Source organism: Silurus meridionalis, chromosome 27 (genome assembly GCF_014805685.1).
Source record: "Silurus meridionalis isolate SWU-2019-XX chromosome 27, ASM1480568v1, whole genome shotgun sequence".
NCBI lineage: Eukaryota > Metazoa > Chordata > Actinopteri > Siluriformes > Siluridae > Silurus > Silurus meridionalis.
In genome coordinates, this window is record NC_060910.1 from 5,039,561 (window position 1) to 5,065,589 (window position 26,029).

General features: G+C 36.8%; 2 protein-coding genes across 2 annotated transcripts; both read left to right on the forward strand.

The window, feature by feature from the left end:
* The first annotated feature begins 1,369 nt into the window (after positions 1-1,369).
* On the forward strand, positions 1,370-12,321 carry LOC124380403 (acyl-CoA dehydrogenase family member 10-like). The gene is made up of 13 exons (XM_046841345.1): positions 1,370-1,452; positions 1,717-1,868; positions 3,093-3,241; positions 3,459-3,653; positions 4,137-4,295; positions 6,868-7,006; positions 7,143-7,263; positions 7,368-7,436; positions 7,549-7,733; positions 8,841-8,988; positions 10,669-10,814; positions 11,196-11,360; positions 11,521-12,321. The coding sequence occupies exons 1-13, from the start codon at positions 1,406-1,408 to the stop codon at positions 11,628-11,630; spliced, it is 1,785 nt and encodes a 594-aa protein (XP_046697301.1). The 5' UTR covers positions 1,370-1,405; the 3' UTR covers positions 11,631-12,321.
* Positions 12,322-13,045: 724 nt separating this feature from the next.
* LOC124380404 (aldehyde dehydrogenase, mitochondrial-like) lies at positions 13,046-25,706 on the forward strand. The gene is made up of 12 exons (XM_046841347.1): positions 13,046-13,243; positions 15,185-15,430; positions 17,670-17,749; positions 20,476-20,587; positions 22,286-22,414; positions 22,944-23,057; positions 23,481-23,583; positions 23,726-23,910; positions 24,282-24,446; positions 24,549-24,706; positions 24,951-25,065; positions 25,437-25,706. Exons 1-12 carry the CDS (start codon positions 13,127-13,129, stop codon positions 25,467-25,469), a joined length of 1,557 nt encoding a protein of 518 aa, XP_046697303.1. The 5' UTR covers positions 13,046-13,126; the 3' UTR covers positions 25,470-25,706.
* The last annotated feature ends 323 nt before the right edge of the window (positions 25,707-26,029 follow it).

Sequence of the window (26,029 nt, forward strand, 5' to 3'; positions counted from 1 at the left end):
AACTGCAGCCAAAGATTTGTTCAGAAGCCTCAATAGCACCTTGGAGCTTTCTGTTTTCTCACAAGGATAAGGATGTTATAGTAATGGCCTGCATAATATTGTGTAGGTCCACTTCATACTGCCTAAACAGTGCTGAGTCATCAAGGCCTGGACTCCACAAGGTGTCCTGTGTCATCTGGCATCAAGACTTTAGCAGCAGATCCTTTAAGATTGTGAGTTTAAGCCACCATGGATTGGACGTGTTTGTTCAGTACATCCTACAGATGCTTGATCAGATTGAAGTTACAGAAATAAGCTCTTGTGATGACAAAGACTCTCAAACCAGCTTGTCTGGTAAAAATAACGTCACTTTCAAGGTCACTGAGAAGGACTTCTTATCCACTGAATATTTATTTGAAAGGGTAAGCTCAGTGGATACTGTGTTTGATTTCTAATCAGAATTGTGTGAGTTTAAGGCCCAGCACTACCCTGGGCCCTTGAGCAAGGCTCTTCAACTGCTCTGTTGTACGGCAAAAATGTATAAACGATTTATGATGTATAAGTTGTATAAATAACATAAATGTAAGTCGGTCTGATAAATTCTATTTATGTAAATGTGAAATACTTTTTGTTTTAACAAAAGAGCAAACTGTGAGTTTGTGACCACATTTGTAAATCATACATTTCTGGGAACCCCTGTACTTAGCGCCATCTAGTGGACATGTAAGGATTCGTAATGTTTTACCTGATCAATGAATTTTCCAAAACAGACAATTACTAAGAGAACTGATGAATTATATTTGGAAATACATGGATGTGATATGGTACAACAACAGCACATCAAATATATTTGTAATACAGTATAAAGTAAGATGCCATAGAAAATGATATATGTACAATAATATAATTATCTGAATATCGATAAATAACATAGTCTACAGTAAATAAAAAAGTAATGAATAATAAAATAATTATAAGAGCATAATTATACATTGATAATCTATTATTATTAGTATAGTATATAATGATATAATAAAGAATATAGCATGCATGTATAATACTGTAATTATAGTATGTAAAATCATTTGATCATTATACATTATTATTATTATTATAATTATTATTATTATTATGATACATTATTATTATTATTATTATTATTATTATTATTATTATTATATATTAAAATGTAATATTAAATAAAAGGCATGTATGTAAATATGTAACATCAACTGCAAAAATAATAAATAAGGTAAATAATAAGTAATGAATAGGACAATAATAATTAAGTATTATTTTTATAATAATGATGCTGATATCTCTGGAGTTTTTAACTTATTGTTATACCTCTTCATGGGACTCTTAATTTTTATGAGACTCTTACGTTGATAACTTCCTGCCTGCAGGCTGATTATCACGTGACCGCATGAACTTTAAGACTGGCCTACAAGGCAGAACTTATGAACTTTTAAGGTTGGATGAAACTCATTTTGCACCTATAATAATACCACCAGGTCCAGAGGTTTATGCCTAAAATAATGCCCCAGATGTGTGTTTAATCATTTGGCAGCGACCAATCAAAACGTCACATGATGTTTGTTGTTAACCTGGCCACTGTGACGTTTCTGCATCTCCACTGCAGGAGTGGTGCACATCACCTTCAGCATGTCAGTATAAAACCCAGCATTGTTCTACTGCTGCTCGCTAACATACGTCGTGTTCTGTGAACTTGTTCAGAATGATGGAGCTGCGGCGCGGACTTTCCGGTTTCCTCCGCTTCAATTCACTTCTTCACCGTCAGCTGAGAGTTTGCTCTTCCTTCAGTCCAAGAGCGGTGATATTTGACATGTTTGGAGTGTTGATATCTTCACCTCTTCGCACAGCAACAGGTTTACATGCTATAAATTTTTCTTCTTGATGCTTAATGGTTCTGTATAGTTCGTCATGTTTCTGTATGGTTTCATATGGTTCTGTATGGGTCTGTAAGCTTTTATATGGTGTAGCATGGTTCTTCATGGTGCTGCATGGTTCTGTATGGTTCTCAATGGTTCTTCATGGTGCTGTGTGGTTCTGTATGGTTCTCAATTGTTCTTCATGGTGCTGTGTGGTTCTGTATGGTTTTCAATGGTTCTTCATGGTGCTCCATGGTTCTGTATGGTTATCTATGGTGCTGCGTAGTTTATAATATTATCATAGTGCTGTATGGTGATGCATGGTTCTGTATGGTTCTCAATAGTTCTGTATGGGTTTGTAAGCATCTATATGGTGCAGCATGGTTCTTCATGGTGCTGTATTGTTCTGTATTGTTCTCAATGGTTCTTCATGGTGTTGCATGGTTCTGTGTGGTGCTGCATGGTTCTGTATGGGGTGCTGTATGGTGATTCATGGTTCTGTATGGTTTTCAATGGTTCTGTATGGGTTTGTAAGCTTCTATATGGTGCAGCATGGTTCTTCATGGTGCTGTTTGGTTCTGTATAGTTCTCAATGGTTCTTCATGGTGCTGCATGGTTCTGTGTGGTTCTGTATGGTTATCTATTGTGCTGCATAGTTTTGTATGGGGTCCTGCATGGTTCCGTTTGGTTCTCAGTGGTGCTGTATGTAAGACTGTGCTTTCATTTTGCGGTTGTTGTGTTGTGTGCATTCCAGCTGTATCCATTGCAGGTGGTCAGAGCTCTACGAGATTTTTGCTTTGTGTCTGATCTACATTATTTGGACAAAAGTTTGTGGACACCTGAGCATATTAGTCTTATGTGCTATTTGAACATACCATTCCACATTAAGTCTTCATTGTCTGTTATAATGAACTCCATTCTTCTGAGATGTTCCACTAGATTTTGGAGTGGGCTTGTGGACATTTGTTCTCATTCAGCCACAAGGGTATTAAAGTCATGTGTAATTGTGTTAAAGGTTGTTAAAGTGAGTGAGTTTCAATTCATCCCAAAAGGTGTTCACAAGGTGTAAAGCAGATGTTCATGGAGTTTGATTTCTGTGTAATGGTATTGTCAGGGTTGGAACAGGTTTGGGTCTCTTAGTTGAAGTGAAGGGAAAATGTAATTCTACCACATCCAAAGACATCCTATACAATTGTGTGCTTTTTTTTGTATCTTTCAAAGAGTGGGAAGATAAGAACGGAGTCCCTCGTGGCACGCTCGGCCGAGCTATAAATGCAGGGGGCAGTAACAGCTCGTGGAGGAAATACATGCGAGGAGAGCTGGGGGCAGAAGAGTTCATGGAAGCCTTCAGCCAGGACTGCAGTCATGTGGTATGTTTCTCAGTGTTGCCTTTGTACTTCAGTACACTTCACTACCACTCTCTCTCTCTCTCTCTCTCTCTCTCTCTCTCTCTCTCTCTCTCTCTCTCTCTCTCTCTATATATATATATATATATATATATATATATATATATATATATATATATATATATACTAGTGTAATCAAGATAAACAAATTTGCATGAATTATTGTAATTTTCTTTTTCAGGCAGGTTTCAAAGTCCATACCAACTCTTTCCATTCAGCTCTAACAGGTGGCTACATGTCTAAACCTGTCCCTGTCATGATGGATGCAGTGCAATGTGCCCGTGCTGAGGGCTTTAAGACCGCTGTCCTTAGCAACAACTTCCTGTTGTCTGGAGGAAAGTCCTTCCTCCCTCTGGACCTCTCTCTCTTTGATGTGGTAAGTGAATTTACTATAAACCAAGATAGTAACTGTGATTAGGCTCAGCTGCTGTTGCAAGAAACTGGAAATGGAAACAAGTGGGGGGGTTCTATTTGTGGCAGATGCAATGGATTAATGATTTTGAATACAGTACTAGGGGGAAAAAGATTTTTTTTTTTCTGGATTCATGTATATTTTTGTGTGATATATGTATATATATGTACAGATCTGTCCACTGTTTGTTGATGTTCACTTCTAGCTTCTTCTGAGTTATTTAAAGATTGTCATAATTCAGTGTAATATTACCGAGTCGGAGTATCTTTTACTATAGATTTTCATTATTGCTGCCTTTAGTGGGATAAAATATTTAGATGTCTCCTTTTCATACCCTTTTTCCATAAGCACATGTAACTGATTTGAACTGAAAATCTAATTAAAGTTTATAAATCCCATCATCGTCATCTCACTGTATCATGATTTTGTTTGTCTGTTAAAAAACAGATAGTAGAGTCCTGCAGAGTGGGTTTATGCAAGCCAGATCCCAGAATCTATCAGCTGTGTGCCGATAGACTGGGTGTCTCGCCTCAAGAAGCTGTGTTCCTGGATGACCTGGGTTTCAACGTGGAGGCTGCGGTACAATTAGGAATGCGTGGCATCAAGGTGAGTTCATACCAGTACTGTAGTTCTAAGTGGTTCCATGCACCAATACGAGCCTTAACAGTGGAGCTGAAATGGGCTTTAGTCTACAATCAGAATCTTGTAACTGAGGAACACTTTGAAGGGAAGTTTTTCCCCGACTCGCACAAGGTGTGTGTGTGTGTGTGTGTGTGTGCTACTATTAGCACAATTTCGACCAGGTCTGTTACTCTACATCAAACATGAATAGCTGTTATACAGTATAAATACAACCCTTAGCATTGAGCTATGAAACTCTGTGTCAAGTCAGTTCAATATTTTTTTGTATCCAACTTTTAACACATTGGACATTGTCCCAAACCAGCTTTACAGAGATAAATATGTTAGGAATGTACGTTGTACATAAATTAGTCTCCTTAAATTTATGCCTGATGAGCAAACCAGTGGGGACAGTAGCAAGGAAAAACTCTTTGAGGCGGTATAAGGAAGAAACCTTGAGAGGAACCAGACTCTGAAGGGAACCCATCCTCATCTGGTTGGCACTAAATTTCCATTCATTCTAATTCCATCATTGTATAAGTGTACTGTTTCGCTGTGAAACGTTCACTAATGGACGCTTAAATGCAGAACCGTTTAAGCCAAATGCAGTTTTAAGACATTGTAGAAGACTGTTCATATTATTTACACTCCCAAGTGTGTCATTAGTCTTTTTTCCAGAACTGACGGACGGTATTATGGTGTAAAATAGGCAGGCTGTTTAAATCCGTGCAAGATTTCGTTTTTTTCCTCAGATGACGTACAGTTGTGTTCAAAATTATTCAACCCCCACTGAAATTGATTGTTTTGGTCGGTTTGACATTGATTATGATCATTCAGTCATCCTGCTTACAATTAAATCAAAGAGGCACGTGTAGGTCAGACAAATATAACATACCATTTATAATGAAATAACCACAAATATCTTTTCTGAGCTCACATCATTATCAGTTTTATTCAACCCCCAAGTGACATTCAATCTTAGTACTTAGTACAACATCCTTTTACAGTTATAACAGCTTTTAAACGTGAAGCATAGCTTGACACAAGTGTCTTGCAGCGATCTACGGGTATCTTCGCCCATTCATCATGGGCAAAAGCCTCCAGTTCAGTCACATTCTTAGGCTTGCGCACTGCAACTGCTTTCTTTAAGTCCCACCAGAGGTTCTCAATCGGATTTAAGTCTGGTGACTGCGATGGCCACTTCAAAATGTTCCAGCCTTTAATCTGCAACCATGCTCTAGTGGACTTGGAGGTATGCTTGGGATCATTGTCCTGTTGAAAGGTCCAACGCCTTCCAAGCCTCAGGTTTGTGACGGACTGCATCACATTGTCATCCAATATCTCCTGGTACTGAAGAGAATTCATGGTACCTTGCACACGCTGAAGCTTCCCAGTACCTGCAGAAGCAAAACAGCCCCAAAGCATGATTGACCCCCCGCCATGCTTCACAGTAGGCAAGGTGTTCTTTTCTTCATAGGCCTTGTTCTTCCTCCTCCAAACATAGCGTTGATCCATGGGCCCAAACAGTTCTAATTTTGTTTCATCAGTCCACAGAACACTATCCCAAAACTTCTGTGGTTTGTCCACATGACTTTTGGCATACTGCAGTCGACTCTTCTTATTCTTTGGGGACAGCAAGGGGGTGCGCCTGGGAGTTCTGGCATGGAGGCCTTCATTACGCAGGGTGCGCCGTATTGTCTGAGCAGAAACTTCAGTACCCACATCTGAAAATCTTTTCTCAGTTCCTCAGCAGTCACACGGGGAATTTTCTCCACTCTACGCTTCAGGTAGTGCACAGCAGTCGAAGTCAGCATCTTCTTTCTGCCACGACCAGGTAGCGTTTCAACAGTGCCCTTTGCCTTGAATTTGCGAATGATGCTTCCTATGGTGTCTCTTGGTATGTTTAACATCTTTGCAATCTTCTTATAGCCATTGCCCTTCCTCTGAAGAGTAATCACCTGTTCTCTTGTCTTCCTGGACCATTCTCTTGACCTCACCATGTTTGTAACCACACCAGTAAATGTCTAGAAGGAGCTGAGTATCACAGTCATTTTAAAGCTGCCTAATTGGTGCTTATTAGGCTTTATTGCTGCTCCCTGATATCCACAGGTGTTTTCAATACCTGATTGAAAACACTTCATTGAACCTCTGTTCTTCAGAGTGGTAGTCTTTAAGGGGTTGAATAATTATGTCAATGAAGAATTCACAAAAGAAACATTTACTACTGTATTACAAAACTAATTGATGTCATTTTAGTTGCATATGGTTCTTTAAGAAGTCCTTGTAGGATTTCATTCTGAATACAATTACAAATGTACACTAAATTCCCTAAAACCATTTACAGCATTGGGGGTTGAATAATTTTGAACACAACTGTACTTGTTCCATTAAATGGAGAATCTCAATTTATAAATAGTATAGGACCTGCAGTATAAGAACATAGAACCTCCGGCATTTACTTTTTTTACTTCCTTACCGCTTCGCATACCAAATTTATATTTAGTGTGGTTTAGCTGCTAGACAGTTCCCCTGTTTCATTAAACTTGTTTCTCTTTAGGTTAAAGATCCTGGATTGGCCGTAAAGGAGTTGGAGCAGGTGCTGAAGATACCATTGTCTCCTAAAAGATTTAATGGGCAATTCCCTATGGACCAGCTTGCCCAATATCTCAAAAAAGCTACTCAGCTTCCTCTTACAGGTACATTAGAGCTGATTGTTATACTGTAAAACTATGCATCAAACATGTTTTGTTCAGTAAATTGCATTATCACATTGTTGAGTTATATTGCAGTTAAATGTTTTGGGCTTCATTATGTTTTTTTTTTTGTGCGTAGACTACATTAAGATGCAGCAGTTGAGTTACCCGACTGATTCCACATACCTATTGAACTGTGGACAACATGGATTTGTCCTAAATAAGAAACCGAGTACTGAAGCCCTGCAGAGAGAATGCAGGTTTGTTGAAATGCCGTATTTGTCCTATTTCTTTTTTTTTTTTTTTTATAATTTTTGGATAATAATATTGAGTTGGTTTAATTTTTTATTTTTTTAATCTGTAGGATTCTCAAGGTCCTTGAAAAAGCCAAAGTCCCTGTACCATATGTTATTGATCAGAACGAGGCACCGAGGTGAGTGTGACCCATTAACTTGTGTAGGTTGTAATATAAATATAAATCTTGTGTAAATCTTGTATGTTTTGAAACATTGACCAAGCTTTTTTGTGTACCTTTTTCCTTTTAGCAATTTCCTAGGATTTCCATTTTACCTGACATTTTACACTCCAGGCAGAGTGTTTAATGACTACACTATCCCAGGAGAGGATCCTAATGAGAAGAGATGTGTGTATGAGGCTATGATAAAAACCCTCTGCCAGATACACAGAGTTGACCTGAAATCCACAGGTCTGGAAAACCTTAAGGATTCAGGTAGGAATGTGCAGTTTAAGGCCAATGTTTTCATATTAAAGAAACTGTTATAAGTGTGATCATTTGTGTATGATTTCACATGAATTAAGTTTTCAAGAATTTTTCAATTTAATATATTTTGTCCATATACTTCACTATATGGACAAATGTTTGTGGACTTATTGAATAACCATTCCCCAATTAGTTTCCATTTGCTTTTATGATAACCTCCAATTTTCTGAGATGTTCCACAGAATTTTTGACTGGAGATTTTCATCTCAATAAGCCACAATGGTGTTAGTAAAGTCAAGATAGTGATTTAGGTGAGGTGAGGAGGCCTGGGGTACAGTCAAAGGCTGAGGGTCAGAGCTCTATAGCAGGCCACTCGAGATCTTCCACTCCAATTCTTGTAAACCAAATTGTCACAGAGTTGGCTTTTTGCACCAAGGCATTTTTGGTCAAAGTAACACCCAAACCACCATCCAATTGTGTGCCTCCAACTTTGTGGTAACAGTTTGGGGAAGAACCACATATGACTGGAAAAGTCAGGATTCCCAAAACTTTTGTCCATACACTGTATATGATATAAACGACTTGCAGCCTGTGGTATAACCAATAAAAACATTCTGCAAGACACATGACTTAGTTAGACACATGGTAAATAAGTAATGTAAACTACAGCAACCCTGCCCAGGTCAAAGCCCAATAAATGTATAAATGATTTACAAGCCTATGGTCCCTGATTTGTGTCAGTTATAGTTGGAAATACCTGTCTGTTTCACAGCTTTGATATTTTACTTCTATCCAATCAACCCCTGACCGTTGTCAAATGCATCAGTTTGCCGTTTTCTTATTTTTTCTTTTTTTGCTATAGTATACCGAACAGTGACGATCTTTGCACAATTCTCTTGTATTACTCTTTCTTCGAGTTGAGAATTCATTTTATAACTAATTAAGGTTTCCTGAATACTGTTGGAAATCTGCTCTTCATTAAAGAATCATATCTGACTGTCACCTCTTGCTAAAGCAAAATAAAGCTGTCCTGTTCTCAGCAGGACCCCAGTGCATTTCTATTTTTTTAGTTACTTAAATACTTAAATGTAACCAGATCAATGTGTTGTATTTTAGATGACTTCATGGAATCCCAAGTAAAAAAGTGGGCGCATCAGTTCAAGGTGAATGAGACTTCCATTCCTGCCGTGGATCGACTGATAGACTGGCTCCTGTTGCATCTTCCGAAAGATCAGAGAACCACACTGGTCCATGGAAATTTCAGGTTCAACATGCACACACACACACACACACACACACACACACACACACAGAAACACAGTAGTACTTCCAATTAAGCATTGCAGGGCATTTTCAGGGTTTTATAGTCATTAAGAAAGTGTAACCTTCCACAATATCGCTGACGATAAAAAAACGACAACATAACTATACAGCCCAATAACATAGTGTTATATTACTGATCTATCAGTTTTGGGCTGTACTTGTGGTTAATTAGACTGGATGCAAATGATATATTTACATATGTTAAATATTTTTTAATTGTATCTATATATCTTTATGTACAACACTGAATCATTATGAAAATAATTGAGAATACTTAGCAATAATAAGCATAGACATAAGCCAATGAGGCGTCTATGTCTTACGTTGACGTACTGCAGCAATATGTCTGCCATCCTGGTCTGGGCAAAAGATCCCTGTGAACAAATGCAATTAAACAGGGGAGCTGTTTTTTTTTTTCCCTGGATAAAAATAAAACGTTTGTGTTGATCAAGTGATATCAGTGGTTTATGATCTGTATAAATCACTGATGTCACGATCCAGCGGCCAATGAGGCGTCTATGTATTTTATATGGCTTTGGTATTAATTACTAACATCTACTTAAAATATCATTCTAATTGTTTGTTAGGAGATTTTAAAGCAAAAATTGTGTAACGGAACACAAGCTGTTTGGTCAAAAAAAGCTGCTTTGTGTACTAAAACAATGAACTACAGGATACTCTGTGATCAAAACTGACACTTTGTACTTTAATGAAGGAAGAAACGATACAAAGCTGTGATTTTGGCTAAACACCACTTTCAGTAATTATATTTTGTTAGGGACAGTGCAGTACTTGCACCAGCCCCTCACACACTCACACACACTGTGACCCTGATTGGGGAAACAACCTTTAATTCATTTGCATATATTAAATATTGCCATATTTTCCATTTCCTTTAATGGAATACATCACAACTGCTGCTGTTTTTTAAATCCATAATATTATTTTATGATTCCTGAACTTTCCAAATGTATTAACTTTTTTACAGATGATGAAAATACCTTGAGAATGAGTAATGAAAAAATCATTTGTACATGTAAACAATGTACAATACAATGTAAAATAATATAAAATTAAAATCATAACTGTGTTGGAAAAACTGTGTTTGTATTCTATACACTAAGGTGGTGGCTAAGTGGTTAATCCTTTGGATTTATCTGATGGTCATGAGTTCAAATCCTGGCCACAACAAACTGCCACTCCTGGTCCCCTGAGCATGGCCCTTAATCCAGTAGCTGCTCAGTTGTATGAATGAGAATGCCAAATGCCATAAATGTAAAAGTAATTATTTTGTTTAATCAAGCAGTATGTATTCAAAGAATCGCACTCGGTCTTCCCTCCAGACTCGCACATGCATTCCTGCAAAGTGGAGACTATAAAAGGCAAGCTACTAAAAGTAGTCTCTGGGGAATGTATCTGGGGAAAGTCTGGTGATGCCCCAGAGGCAGCTGGAGTCACTATTTGGTAATAGATAGGTCTAGGGCTAATCTTCTCAGTTTACTGTCGCTGTAACGCCTAGCAAAAACATCTGTATACTTATAGGTCTTTTTTTTTTTCTTGGGTATATCAAGTTTTTATGTGTAATAATATAAAAAATGTATAATAATGATCAATTTTACAGTCTGAACCATCTGGTGTTTGACTTCAAGACCCCTGATGTGGTGGCAGTACTGGGCTGGAGTCTTTCCACTGTAGGAGACCCACTAGTGGATCTGGCTTCCTGTTGTATGCCCCACTTTCTCCCAGCTTCTGCTTCTATACAAACAAGTAAGAGCAAGAGCATTCCAGCAAAGTCAGCTGTTTAATATCAGGTTAAAAATAACTCCAGAAGTTGTTCAGTATTGCCATAAAAATATCATCAGGATCATTTTAAGTCAGGACAATGTATATAATCAGTTCATTGGAACAGAAAGTTGTAAAATATCCCATAACCTACATGGTTTTTAAGTACATTTAAGTAATAAGACACAGCAGAAATCATGCACTAACCTAATAAATAACAGCAACACAATAAACTGATGGCCAGAGAGTATAATTACATGAAAATATGCAGACAGGATGTGAAAATTACTTGCAATTTACAAGCAAATTATTTGCAATTTAAAAACATCGATATATAATGAACAATCTGACACTTTGCTTTTATAGGGGAGACATTTACTCCGATGGGTATTCCAAGTGCAGAGGAAATATTTGACCTGTATTGCAAAGAAATGGGATTGGAACACATCCCGAACTGGCGGTTCTACATGGCTTTCTGCTTCTTCCGCCGGGCTGCTATCTTACAGAAAAATCATAAAATGTCTTTAAAAGGTAAGATAATAACACAATTAAACAATTAATTCCTACTTATATTATATTATATAAAATATATAAAATATATAATATATTATATTATTAACAGACAGTTTATTATATCTCAGAACTTTGTCTAGTTTTTTATTATTATTATTTTTATTTTTATTTTTTCAAGGCTTGACAAACCCAAGAGAAATAGAAGATACAGTGCAAGTGGCGTGGGACTTTGCAACTAAAGAAGGTTTCCGTATCTTTAATGCTTTACCTGGAGCAGTAAGCATTTAACAAAGTACCAACAATACGAATATTTCAGCAACTTCCCTTCATTTTTTATAGATATCAAAGCTATGAAATTAGTTCTGTACTTCACTGTGCTCATTTGCTTAGTCAGACTGTTTGTGTGTTCCTGAATAAGTTGCTAATGGCCCTGAAGCACTGGCGAAGGACTACGGGTTGCCCAATACATGATCATTAATAATCGTAATTCGACATCTGATCTTGCTGCTGTGTGATTGACTTTCACCAAATAAAGGATTGTATCAGGTTTAATTACTATGCATAGAGTTGCGTGCATTAAAATGTGCCTGTTACCTAAAAGACCTGCTTTATATTTGCTACTTTAATACTAAATAAAGTGTTTTTTTATATATATTATTTTTGTAATATAATGAACACAACACTCAGCTATAATGTGCACCTTTTAGTTGTATTTATGTATAAAGAATGTCTATAAGTTGTAGTGTCCAAAGAAGTAGCACACACACCCATAAAACAGTTTAATCTGCCATTACCTTCCACTCATGTTCTCCCAGGGTTTGTTTGACAGTCTGAAGTTCAGCGCCGTATTGTAACCTGATAAAGGATCTCCATGCGGTGTCTGTAAATTTTATTTTTTATTTATTAAGTATACAAACGTACTTTGCTTCTGGTGTGTTCATGTAAAAGACTGCTCAATTAAAATAATGGTCTGTACAGAGTTCTTTTGTGTGGAAAAGCCTTTGTGTCCAAGGATCTTTTTTTTTTTTTTTTTTTTTAAATAAGATAAACATATCTTGCACTTTCTGACAAATACAGTGCAGCTGGAGGTTTGCAGATCATCAATGGAGCCAGTGGTGGAAATTGTGAAAACTGAAATAGTCCTGCTCCAAAAACATCCATCCTGAATGACTCTTAAAGTAGAATATACTTTTTAGGTGCATGTGGACCAAAGATGCCCAAATTAGGGCCCTAATATGAGAAGGAAAAAATGTAATTTGGGAAAACTTTTGAAAAATAAGGAGCAGCTCTATTGTAGAATAAATCAATTTGTTTCTTATTGTACTACAAGTTTCACTGAACTAGAACATTTAAAAATAAACACAAAAGTGACACTATTTTTCTTTAAATATTGAATCATATGAGAGGAACCATAGTCATTTTAATACAATGCTTGGTATAATGCAACATTTCTTTTCCCACCACAACACTAACTTGAGTAATGTAACATTTATTATCTACTTTTTTTTCTACCATATATAATTATATCTGCAATGAGAAAAAGTACATCATTATATTCCCGCCCCCCTGCAATACGATTAAACCAATTCCTGTCTCCTGATTGGCTAGTTCAGCTCAAGCATCTTACTTGTCCCGCCTTCAGCGCTAGGATTGACGAATCGCGTGTGACACGGGTGATTAATCGGTTCAATCACTGCTCGGGGGCGGGATTTATTGGAACACTGCAGGGACGAAAACAACTGTCCCAAGCTTTTCTTCTGCTTGGTTAGAGAAGTTACTCCGCCATGCTTCGTACCGCGCTCACACGGATCGCCCCGCGTTTCTCACGCATCTCCGCGTGCAGGTTCTCCGCTGCAGCAATTCCTGCACCAAACCCTCAGCCCGAGGTTAACTTCAACCAGGTAGAGTACCAGTACAGTTAAAAGGGGATTTCCGCGTGACGCATTTGGCAACAAACCAGCACAATCTTCGCCAGGTCTGTGCGCCAGGTGTGCGCAAGTTGTGCACCAAGTCTGCACCAGGTGTCCGCAAGTTGTGCACCAGGTCTGCACCAGGTGTGCACCAGGTTTGCGCCAGGTGTGCCAGGTCTGCGCTTGTTCTCTCTCTTCTTCCTACTCCTGCACTTTATTTACACAAAATTCCTCTAAATACAGAAAAACATCTCATGTAATGAAGGTTAATTTTCTGGACCACATAGTTGGAATTGCCATCAAATGTTATTCCATTGTTCAATCAAATCGAGATTGGGATCCAGTAGAACATTTCTCGATCCTGAGATCCTGCTCCTGACTGATTTGTTGCAATACTGGTGGAAGTGCATAAGTAGTGCAGTAGAACATTTCCTGATCCTGATTCTTAGGGACTATCCAAAAAATGCAAGCAAACAAAAATAAGTGTGATTTCAGCAGCTATGCAATGCAACCCACTCTCACCAAATACTGTAACACCAGAATCACATTTAAACCAATTATTTATTAATTTAATTAGAATGAACACAATATACAATGTCTTAAAATCTAGATGGTCATGTAGATTTTATGCAAATTGTTCAATATTAGTTGTTATTTGTGATTTTTTAAATATTCAAATTCTTTATAAATACTTCTATTGATCGTTCTGAGATATTCAAAAGAAACAAGTGTGTTTATCCAATCACCCCATGTCATTGATTTTTAAACAAATGATCCCTAAAAGAAAAAAAAGAACCTTGTATCATGTTGTTTCAAAACAAATTGCACAATATAATACACCTTTAGATTATATAAGTGTTTTCATTTCGGCAACTAAAAGATTCAGTAGCTACAAAAAGGTTGAATGCAGCAATTAGAAACAAAATGGACAAATATTAGACACCTTCTTCTTTAGATTGATCTACACTTTAGAGAAGTTACATGGGTGGGTTGATCTTTGACTGATTTTAATTCAAACTTCGTGGACTCATAAAAGGAAAGATTAGTGTTTTAATGCATATAGTAAAACATTATGCACATTTTTGAAAAATCTAATACTCTATATGGTAAATGTAACTGTAATTTAGTTCTTCTTGGCCTTTTCATTTTGACAACCCTCTGAACATCACCCCTCTGGAAGGAACAAAAATAGGAAGTTCATGGAAAGTTCCAGGACAGTTTTTTCGAATGCCATTGTATACCGTCGCATGGAACCGAAGAGGCCCAAACCTGTTTTAGCAGTATGACAATACCTCTGTTCACTGTGTAAGCTCCATGAACAAAAGATTTGAGTGGAAGAATTATGAAATATATATTCTGTTGTCTCCATTTACTCTGTCTGAGCAACATACTCCATTTTCTGGTTCAATAGTGCACAGTACATTATAGTCATGTACTAAAAAAAAATTTATACTAAGAAATCTTACTGATACATTTCAATGACAATTCTACATATAATAATATTTATACAAACATGAATGAATAAATACAAATATGTCATGCAGAAATACTTTTTTGCAGCAAAAATATATATATTCTTTGTCATAAATTACAGATTGTCTGGGTTAATTTTGTTAGCTAGGTTCCAACATGGCTACCATATATTCATAATAGATGTTAATGTGTAGATGCTCTTATCCAGAGCGACTTACAGTTATGTGATGTTTATATAACTGAGCAGTTAAGCGTAATTGCCTTGCTCAAGGGACCAGCAGTGGCAGTTTGTTTCTGCTGGGATTTGAACTTCCGGTCAGAAGAAGAAGTAGTCTAATGTCTTAACCATTAACCATCAAGCTTTTACTTCCTCCATTTTTGTGCTTTTTAACACTGTAAAAAAAACAGTTTCTCTTGCGCTGTATGAAGCTGTGCATTATTTCCTCTGCTTTCTTCCAGATCTTCATTAACAATGAGTGGCACGATGCAGTGAGTAAGAAAACCTTTCCAACCATCAATCCTGCCACTGGTGAAGTCATCTGCCAGGTTGCAGAAGGTGATAAGGTAGATGTGGATAAAGCAGTCAAGGCTGCGAAGGACGCGTTCAGGCTCGGTTCTCCATGGCGACGCATGGATGCCTCTCAGCGTGGACTCCTCCTGTACCGCCTGGCTGATTGCATCGAGAGGGACTCCGCCTACCTGGCAGTAAGTGACACTTGTATTATCTGGCTACGATTGACCATGTGCATAAGAGGTCGACCGATTCATTGTTTTTAAAGATTGATTGGCATCGATAGCTGATTGCTGGAACAATGAGCTATCGTCAAAAATCAATATGGATAGTTTTTCCGGTTTGTGTCTGTTGCTGGAGAAGGTACACTGTCATTACGAGAGCGGCCTCTTACGGCGACTCACTGACGCTACGTGCTGTTTGTTCTTACATGTGAGACTGCGTGCTGCATGGAGAGCGCTATATTATATTTATAATTTAGAATTTATTGATTATATAAATATTTATTAATTTATATGTTCATATTTATTTTATTTAGCACATTTTCATGATGCAGTACTGTTTTTTTTGTTTGTTTTTTTTGTAATAAAGTTCAGTACTATTTTACATGGAGTGTTAAGTTTGGTTTTATCCAGAGTCCATTTTAAAAACTTTAGTTTGATCAATCGGTTATCGTCAAGTTCAATCCAACGCAGCTGTCATTATAAAATCCACTAAATCCATAAATTGGTTGACCTCTAGTGTGCAAAAGTCCATGTTGGGCAACTTGGTTTGTGGTCCACATGCAAAGTTTTTAGATGATTACAATAAATATGTTGTTTCACAACTCTAGTTATCAGCTTCTGTGAGAGTAGCTTATGTCACAGATGCTCAGGTTGTGGCTTATCATATATTTATGTAAATTATTTACCTGAAGGTTAACCAGAAACCACCTTAACACCAAAGATTTGAAACAAATTTTTATAGATGGATTTTGAGTTTAAAAGCATGAAGTGCCACTGAAACAAAACATACATTTACAAATAGTCTGATTTTACAGCCGTAATTAAAGTTCAAGTCATGTTTTTTTGCATTTCTGGATTTGTAATTGTTGAATTCCTCTGTGTAGGGCAGAATATTCAATGATTGCTGTGCTGGATTGCATACAAAGTGCCAAAATATGTAATTAATTTCTCAAAAGGATTCTGCTTATATTCACAGATTGGAAAAATGACAGCTGTTTGTTTGTTTGTTCGTTTTTCTCTAAACTGATGTCATAATGGGCCCATGTGTAACCTGGTAATGCTTTATGTTTGGCCCTGTACTGAAGTAAAATACAAATTTGGACTAGATGCTGCTGGCTACAAATGCACTGCAGTTTTTCCTTCTGCATACTGTCATGTTGCAGAGGCCCTTGCATGTCTGTGTCTGGGGTTGTTGGGGGCAGGTGTCTGGTAGTGGTGATCTTGAATTTGTTTAGTCATTAAGACTTTCCCTCGCTTCTTGAACAATAATCATAATATACTTTGTAAAATTCGAGTTGATAAAGATTATTATTGAATCTTATCTGGGGCTGCAATGGCCGACTGTGACTCAGCATTTTTTCTACTTGAGTACACTGTTATATGATTATCAAAGGGCATAGCAGATATTTCTTGTACAGAGAACAGATAGCTTCTCTGCCTGTTGACCCTGTGATTATACATAGTAAAAAACTAAGAAGATTCAGAAAACAATATTGTTTTTGACTGAACTTTTTAAGTTAGATTAGATTTAGATTAGATTCAACGTTATTGCTATTGTGCAAGGTACATGTACAGAGCGAATGAAGTTAGATGTAGACCTAAAGACTGCAGCTATTATCATAAAGACATTTACATTTCTTGCATTTGGCAGCTGTCTTTATCCAGAGTGACTTACATTTCTCTCATTTATACAACTGAAAAGCTATGGGGTTAAGAGTTTAGGTATGACTGGGATTTGAACTCCTAGTGAACTCATGGCGAGGACACTTACAAGTCCTTAGCCTTGTGTTTTCTGTAATTTGTTGTTTTATGTAGCATCAGGGTTCAGGAGGAATGTTGTTTCATTTCACTGTCTACTGCCTCAGCTACATATGGTTGAAATGACAATAGAAGCTTCTTGACTACTTCTTCTTGACTTGACTAACCTTCGGATCCAAAGGCTCTTAACCACTAATTTACCACCATAAGGTGTGACACTCACACTGGCGATCATTTTATCACATTAAGTACGCCTCAGCTTTATAGTAAACAGTTATAATGTGTGTGAAGGTGTGTGTGGAAATCAGTTGATCTTAATCTGCGTCTGATGAATTTTGCCCTATATTAGAAAGTGCAGTGTACAACAAAAGATAAATGTTGTATGATGTATTCAGTCGAAACAAAAAGCCGTCAGTTTTTGTAACATATGCCCTCACTGTTTGGATTGCAGGCGCTGGAAACTTTGGACAATGGCAAGCCATATGCCGTGGCCTACACCGTCGATTTGCCCATGGTGGTCAAATGTTTGAGGTGAGATATGATCATGTTTTGCATAAAATTTTAATGATGAACTGGAACACCTAGTTGTTGTTGAGCTTTTCCAGCACAAGTTTATAAAAAACTACATTGGACACTTGCTGTTTGGTATGCTTTTGACACTTCATATTTTGAACATTTAAATTGTGTAATTGTAAGACCGTTTCCAAATATATTGGATAGGTTTCATGTGCTTAAAAAAGTGCCATTGAAATTTATTTTTATTAGCATTTATATTATATTTACATTCATGGCATTTCGTCAACGCCCTGGAGCAACATCTTGGCCGCTGTCATGACCACTGAGCTACCAATTCCACATTTATACACTATATGCACTATATCACACTTTTGTTAAAGAGCCCAAAATGTTGTTATTGTATAATACAAGTATTCCCTGCTAGAAAGATGAACTTGAAATGTAACTTGAAACTTTTTAAACTAAGTTTCCTTCTATGCAGCCACTTTGCAGATTCTCATAATAAAATGATCTCATATAATAACATGCACAGTGCAACATGTAAGCATTTTTGCAAATGCTTTTTAATGACCAATCAAGGCATAAAATAGAATAAAAATAATAATCGAATAAGAATATTTAGAATTTGAATATTATTCAGTCCAATATTATTTAGTTTAATAATGTTATTTAAAAAAATGTTTTATAAAAACCTATAGAATTTGTGTTCAAAGCAGGATTTACTTTCCAGAGAGCAGAAATGGTGTGACTTTTTATAATAGCTACTTTCTAGTAGTGCAGCTTTGCAAGATTTTGTGTCAAATACATTTGAATCGTGCTCTGTTCTTTCTTCAGTGATTGGTAAGTGAATTTCACGTGACCTGGATAACTGAAAAATTCAGTTTCATTCAATGACATTCTGAATCTTAATTCATTTCCTGATATTAGTTTTTTCAGGAATATAAATGTGGATAATATAGACTGATCAGTACAAAACCTTGAAAATGAAAATGTATTTAGTGCCTGTCAAAAAATTGGAAACACCTACCGTATTTTTCGTACTTTTTTCCCACGTTTTGAACCCCGCGGCTTAAACAACAAAGCGGCTAATTTATGAATTTTTCCTGGGTTTTTCCTGGTTTCACAAACTTTAAGCCAAAAAACTGAGCGACATAACATTAGACCAATGAAATTTCCGAACGAAAACGAAAAAAGGCACCTCACCTGTGTTCTGAGCTGCACGGCATCAGGAGAAAAAACTTCGGGTGATTTTTAAACGCACGACGATGCCAAAAGAAAAACTCCCGAGAGAAATAGTTGTGAAAGGAAGGAGGAAGACAGTGAACAATGACTTTCTTGGTCGGCTACTGTTTAGATACAAGCCGTTGTAACGCGTTGAGTCTGGGTTAAGGGAGAGCTCGCTAACTGCAGTTGCAACAGAAATCATATAAGCACAGACAGGTTTCCAAAACTCGTGCTTTTTTATTGTTCTTGGCAACAGCGTTACGGGTTAGTCAAATAAACTTAGAAATAAGCATCAGAAAATAATAAGGACATATTCCTCGCTCTTGCACACATGCAGTAATTGCAGAAAAATGCGGCAGCAGGCTATTTCCAAAATGCCGCTCTGCTCTTAAAGGAGCCACAACATATTTCACCCGTTACACCGTGTAGAAGACACTCTTTCGTTAAAGCCTGTGTAAAGTTCATTAGTTTTAGTGTATATAGACTTATAGACAGGTGCGGCTTATTTATGTTCAAAATAAAAATATTTGTCAAATTCAGTGCGGCTTATATATGGGTGCGCTTAATAGGTCGGAAATTACGGTAGTCTTTTATGCTTTTTGAGAGACGTATTGCGTGTTCTTGTTGTTTATATACAACAAACTCATTCATTTAACAGTGTGAAGTTACAGATAATAATTATTCTGTATAAATTACAGCTTTACACAATCTTGGCATCTGGACAGTTCGTTTGTCCAAACATTTAGCTGAAATACTTAATGCCTCTTATAAAACATTCAAAATGAGTTCTTTACTAGTTGTAGACTTCTTTCTGACCTTGTGATCCAGTTTATCCCAGAGCAGTTCAGTAGGATTTAGGTGCGGTGACTGGGAGGCCGTTCCATGATAGATGTCACTCCAGACTGTTTGCTCTCTAAATATCTCTAACAGAGCTTGTCCATACGCTTCGGCTCATTGTCTTGTTGTATGGTGAAGTCGGTTCCAATTAGCTCCAGTCCAGACGGAATTGTTTGGAAGTATGGAATGGTAGCCATGTTGTTTCAGGTTTCCTTTCCCACTTTGAATAAGTCTCCAACATTTACTGCTCCAAAACAATCCCAGACCATTACGCTTCCGCCTCCATGTTTGACTGTGGGGGTGAGGCAGTCTGCTAACATCATCTCTCCTGTTCTGTGTTTTATACAAGTTCCTCTTTTTAACTCATTTGGACTTGTCTGTCTACAGAACCTTCTTCCAGTCATTCACTGTCCAAATCTTGTGTATTTGCATATAAGCAAAGGAACATGAACGTCTCTCAAAACCATAAAAGTCTGCGTTTTACAACCTTTTGACAGAAACTGTACTGTATGTTTATCTTTATTAATGCAACTGTGAAAAAAAATGTTTTTGTTCTAAAAAAAAAAAAAAAAAAAAAAAAGCTATTAATAATAAAAGAACGTTGTGTTGCATTTTTTTTTTTTTTTTTTTTTTAATATTCTATTGATTGTTAAGTGTGTTTGTTTATGGGGATTTGGCAGGTATTATGCTGGCTGGGCTGATAAATGGGAGGGCAAGACCATTCCGATCGATGGTGATTTCTTCTGCTATACTCGGCATGAGCCCATTGGCGTATGTGGGCAGATTATTCCTGTAAGTATTTCTTCATTTGGCTTGGGGTAAATCGTTGTAAATATTACTTGTTGAATTATTATTAATATGGTGTGAAAACTGAATTTCACGTTTGCCACATCTCAGTGTATCACGTATACAGCCGGAGATTACATTTTAAATGTTAAATTGGTCAGATAAGCATAAATAAAATAATTTTTCTTTTATTATTATTTTTTTTAAAATACAAAAACTGTATACTGACTGTATTCTTCATCTGTTCAATGCATATTTTTATTTTACACTGTTGTTGACGAAGCTCTGATGTAGAGCCCTGTTTAAACACCGGTGAAAGGACCGTGTCAGTGGAAAAAGCCATCTTGGGTAAACTAGAGTTACACGCGTGGTTAAATGTGTGGGTAAATTTAGCAACATGCTTGTGTTCTAGTCATTTTGGCAGTAATGTGTGGAGGCATCCTTTACAGTTTATCTGTTAAACAAACAGCGCTCTTTATATAATAGAGCAAATTAATTCATGCATTTATTTAATTGTTCTCTTGTAGCAACTATTTTACTTTATTTTGTGTGTGTCTCTTGTGGAAAGTAGTTTTATTTTTTTTGCTAATAGGTAATCTTATTTTTTGCAATAGCCCAGACACCAGAACAGCCTCCATTGATCTGGCAAAGCTTTTGCCAAGAATTTGGAGTGTGTCTGTGGCAATTTTTGCCAACTTGGTCAAAAACAGGGTAGTGAGGTCAGGTACTGCAGCAACACAAGAAGGTTTGAGTCACAATCATCACAATTTTATAGTGTGATTTTAGTCCTCATTTGCTGTTAGAATAATCTCCTAGATTGCAAAGTGTGCTTTTGGAAATTTGTGCTCATTCACTCACAAGTGTGCTTGTAAAGTCAGGTATTGATGTAGGTGACGTGAGGAGGCCTGGGGTGCAGTCAGTATTTACAATTATCCCAAAGGTGTTCAATCGGGTTGAGTTCAGAGCTCTATAGCAGACCTATTTTAATTTATGTAAAATCTATTTTTATGGAGCTCGCTTTGTGCACAGGGGCAAATTATACATATATTATATTTTATATATAGTTTAAGAGTCAGAAACCTTATAGAGGGCAAAATAAAGGAATGTGCAACCACTAAAGGTTGTCCAAATACTTTGCAAATCCACTACACACATAAAGAACACAGTTCTTTAACATTAACTTTAACATTATAAGAAAGCACGTTTTGCCCAGAGCTGATATTTAAAGCTGTGTATGTGTATCGCAGAGCTAGAAAAGAAATGAAAGGAAGAATTCGAGGAGGCAGTTTTTCCCAATAGAGGGCAAAGTTTATGTGAAATAATAAACACCAATTATAAATGTATATAAGTAAGTATATTATACCTGATGTGTAAAACTGGTCTTTTGTGAAAGGGACCACCAAAATGAATGCAATTTAAAATGGAAAGAAAGGTAGATAGCCCCAGATATTATGGTTCAAGGGTGCCTTTTGATAGTGAGGTTATAAATATCACATGTACCAATACTACTTTCAAACTTTGGTCTTTGATTTTCTTGTATGTGAGCTCACTTCTGATTTTGAGAGTTATATAGAGTAATGCTATTCTCTACTATACTGTAAGTTCACGTTCATTTAAAACAGACAGAAAGCTCCTTAGTATAAAGTTTTATATGAGACATATTCTTTCTACTGTTAATAGCATGTTTGTCTTTTATTTTGCCAGTGGAATTTTCCTTTACTGATGCAAGCATGGAAACTGGGACCTGCACTGGCTACAGGCAACACTGTAGTAATGAAGGTGGCAGAGCAGACACCTCTCACTGCACTCTATGTGGCCGGCCTGATCAAGGAGGTATAAGATACCTTCATATCACAATAATTATATATATATATATATATATATATATATATATATATATATATATATATATATATATATATATATATATATATATATATATATAAACTTTGTCACTACACAGCAATGAAATGCAGTTTGGCATCTACAAGAAGTGCAAAAGTAGCAATTGTACATAAATATGTAGCATATGTACAGCATGTAATGTAATATATGTAAACGTATGTAAAGTGAACAAATCTAAAGGCCATAGCAGTGCAGAGATTTGAGAAGTACAGGTAAATGGTTTTAAGGCTATGGCATTGAAAAATGTGCAAGCTGAATAAAAATAGAATAATAGAATAGAAATAGAATAAAAAACTTCATGTATATATATACGTAGATAAACATAGATAAAATAGTGCAGATGTACGTAAAGCACTATATATATATATATATATATATATATATATATATATATATATATATATATATATATATATATATATATATATCCTGCATAATGCTAATCTCTTACCTGTAGGTGGGCTTTCCCCCTGGTGTTGTAAACATCATTCCTGGAATGGGTCCTACAGCTGGGGCAGCCATCGCTTCCCACCCTGATGTGGATAAAATTGCCTTCACTGGCTCCACTGAGGTAACAGTAGAAATGATAGAATTACATGTGTCAGTTAGAGATGTGCATTTTGGCAGTTTTTATTATGGAGTTTAATGTAATGCCTGGGTGTTGATTTAACAACAAGGTTCTAGGTACCATAAGGGATATGTAAGGAATGAAAAATGATAAGGCATTTAGTTTCAGGAAAGTAATCAGTGCCATGGTGGTCTGGCAGAATCAGTTTCCTCATAGGTCTCTTACTTATCTCTCTCTCTTTTTCTCTTTTGTATTTCTTAATTTTTTACAGCAATAAAAAATGCAATTCAGACTCCTTCAGACATTCAGACTTTACCTCTAGCTCACAGTGGTGCACAAATAGTCCCAAAACAACTTTTCTTTTTCATACTTTTGTATAAATGTGTTACTGTTGCTCAAGTATTTAATTTCAGTACATTTTTGTAGGTAGGCCACCTAATTCAGCAAGCATCTGGCACCAGCAATCTAAAGAGGGTAACTCTGGAACTAGGAGGAAAGAGTCCCAATATCATTCTATCTGATGCCAACAGTGAGTTTCTGTCTGTCTGTCTGTCTGTCTGTCTGTCTGTCTGCCTGTCTGCCTGTCTGCCTGTCTTTTCCTCTGCCTGATATTCTGTCTGTCTTTCTAGTATATAGTGTGTATCAATGTGAATTTTTCTTTGTTCTGGCAGTGGAACAAGCAGTGGACCACTCCCAAATTGCCATCTTCTTCAACCAGGGTCAGTGCTGCTGCGCAGGCTCACGCACCTATGTACATGAAAGCGTCTATGATGAGTTTGTTGAGCGCAGTGTGGACAAAGCGACAAAGAGAGTGGTGGGAAATCCATTTAACCTTCAAACTGAGCACGGACCGCAGGTACGACCCTGGGGCACACCTTGTAACTCATGGAAACCTATTTTTCTTTAGTTTTTCTGTCTGCTGGGTGATGTGGAGTGTGATGGTTTTATTGGAGCTTTTTGATTATTCTTAATAGCTGTGGATTAGTTTACTAACACCCTTGTGGCTGAATGAGCACAAATCTCTACACACACATTCTAAATTCTAGTGGAACATCTTCCCAGAAGAGTGGAGTTTGTGCAATGGGTTGTTCAAAAAGCACATACCAATCTCCTGATCATGTGTCCACCAACTTTTGTCCATATAGTGTGTGTTGTTGAATTAGAATTCTACATACTGTGTATGAATAATTTTTCTTATTAGATGTATAATTTGCTCTTTGGATAAAGATTGATGATGAGCAGTACAGGAAGATTCTGGGCTACATCAGCAGCGGGAAACGTGAGGGAGCAAAGCTCATGTGTGGAGGTGATGTGGCAGGAGACCGTGGTTACTTTATCCAGCCTACCATCTTTGGAGATGTCCAGGATGACATGACGATTGCTCGTGAAGAGGTGCAGCTGCAGTTCCCCTTAAATCATAAATTATGAGTAATCAAATATCATCAATGCTTTAGTTAACTCTCATATATACTTACCTTTTTTTTTGCTTTTCAGATCTTTGGTCCAGTTATGCAAATTTTTAAGTTTAAGACCATAGAAGAGGTTATCGAGAGAGCCAATGACACAAAGTATGGCCTGGCAGCAGCCGTCTTCACCACAGACATCGGCAAGGCCCAGTACATCTCGAACAGTCTTCGTGCTGGAACTGTCTGGTATATATACACAAAATATCACCACTCTAATCTCTTATTGCTAAGACTTTATTGTCAATATGATGACTTTATTCTTGTAATCTTAGATTAATTAATTAATTAAATTAATTTTTATGTGACACTAAAACACCATCGTAATATTCAGTGCCCCCATGTGGTGAAGATTAAAAAAAAAATCTTGGCATGAAGAGACTGTGCATATCACTGGCACTTATCCAGGTTTTCTTATTTTTCATGTCTACAGGATTAACTGCTACAATGTGTTTGGAGTTCAGGCTCCATTTGGTGGCTACAAGGCCTCAGGGAATGGTCGAGAACTGGGAGAGTACGGCTTGGAAGCCTACACCGAAGTCAAAACCGTAAGCATACACACGCTATCCTTGTGAAACAGGATATGTATCTGTCATGCTGGCTATTGGTATCTAACAGCATGTGAGGAAAAGGCCTGATCAGGGCACAGGTTTGCTTAAAATAATAATAAAACATGGCAAAAATATGTAGGTATTTATTCTTATTTTTGCCGTTGATATTAAAGTAATATTTGTAATATTTATCAACCAAGTTGTAGTACTGCATTTTCGAGTCCTGATCTAAACATGATTTACACTGGTGTGTGTAGTGTGCTGGTCTCCATTAAGCCAAATTATGAAATTCTGATGGTACATTAGTTTCCCCCCACCCCCCACCCAACCACCTCTTATAAATATGAATGTTATTTTTGGTTCTACAGGTATCAATTCAGATTCCCCAGAAAAATTCGTAAGCACCTAGAGGGAACCAGGAGGAACCGGAGAGTTCAAAAACAGCATACAAGTTCAAGACCCCTTGAGTACTTTTTCTATACGACTTCCAAAGCCATTCTGTATTAAAACCATAAAAAAGATAAATATTAAAAATATAAATGTTATAAGCACTTATATATTATTCTTTTGTTCCATTCTAGTAATGACCTGGCATTGTACGATACCCAGTTTTTCAGCAATAAATGCTTCAAAGCTTCTTTTGTGTGCTTATATTTATTGTATATATGTTTTTGTATATTTTCATTTCCACTCATTACCATGTACAGTAGACCACAGAGCTTTGGTAATGAATGAGAAATATAGGATAAGGTTAAAAAGGGTCATGTTGTATCATTCAAATGCACGGTTTATGATCTGTTATGGCACTTACACTATATTTTTATTACTAAACTTGAAACCATACACAACAATGCCAGAGGTATAAAAAAGAAACTAGAGTCAGTGCAGTATGACATGTGGCTACTCGCTCACTCTTCAGCATACTTTACCTGGAAGTGCTTACTGGCTAACACTAGCACGA

Excerpts from the sequence above, each read along its gene's own strand:
- LOC124380403 (XM_046841345.1), top strand. The coding sequence starts at position 1,406 with ATGAACTTTAAGACTGGCCTACAAGGCAGAACTTATGAACTTTTAAG. Across the intron at positions 4,296-6,867 it reads TAGGAATGCGTGGCATCAAG|GTTAAAGATCCTGGATTGGC; the intron begins GTGAGTTCATAC and ends GTTTCTCTTTAG. Across the intron at positions 7,437-7,548 it reads GATCAGAACGAGGCACCGAG|CAATTTCCTAGGATTTCCAT; the intron begins GTGAGTGTGACC and ends TTTTCCTTTTAG.
- LOC124380404 (XM_046841347.1), top strand. The coding sequence starts at position 13,127 with ATGCTTCGTACCGCGCTCACACGGATCGCCCCGCGTTTCTCACGCATC. Across the intron at positions 20,588-22,285 it reads TATGTGGGCAGATTATTCCT|TGGAATTTTCCTTTACTGAT; the intron begins GTAAGTATTTCT and ends TTATTTTGCCAG. Across the intron at positions 24,447-24,548 it reads TGACGATTGCTCGTGAAGAG|ATCTTTGGTCCAGTTATGCA; the intron begins GTGCAGCTGCAG and ends TTTGCTTTTCAG.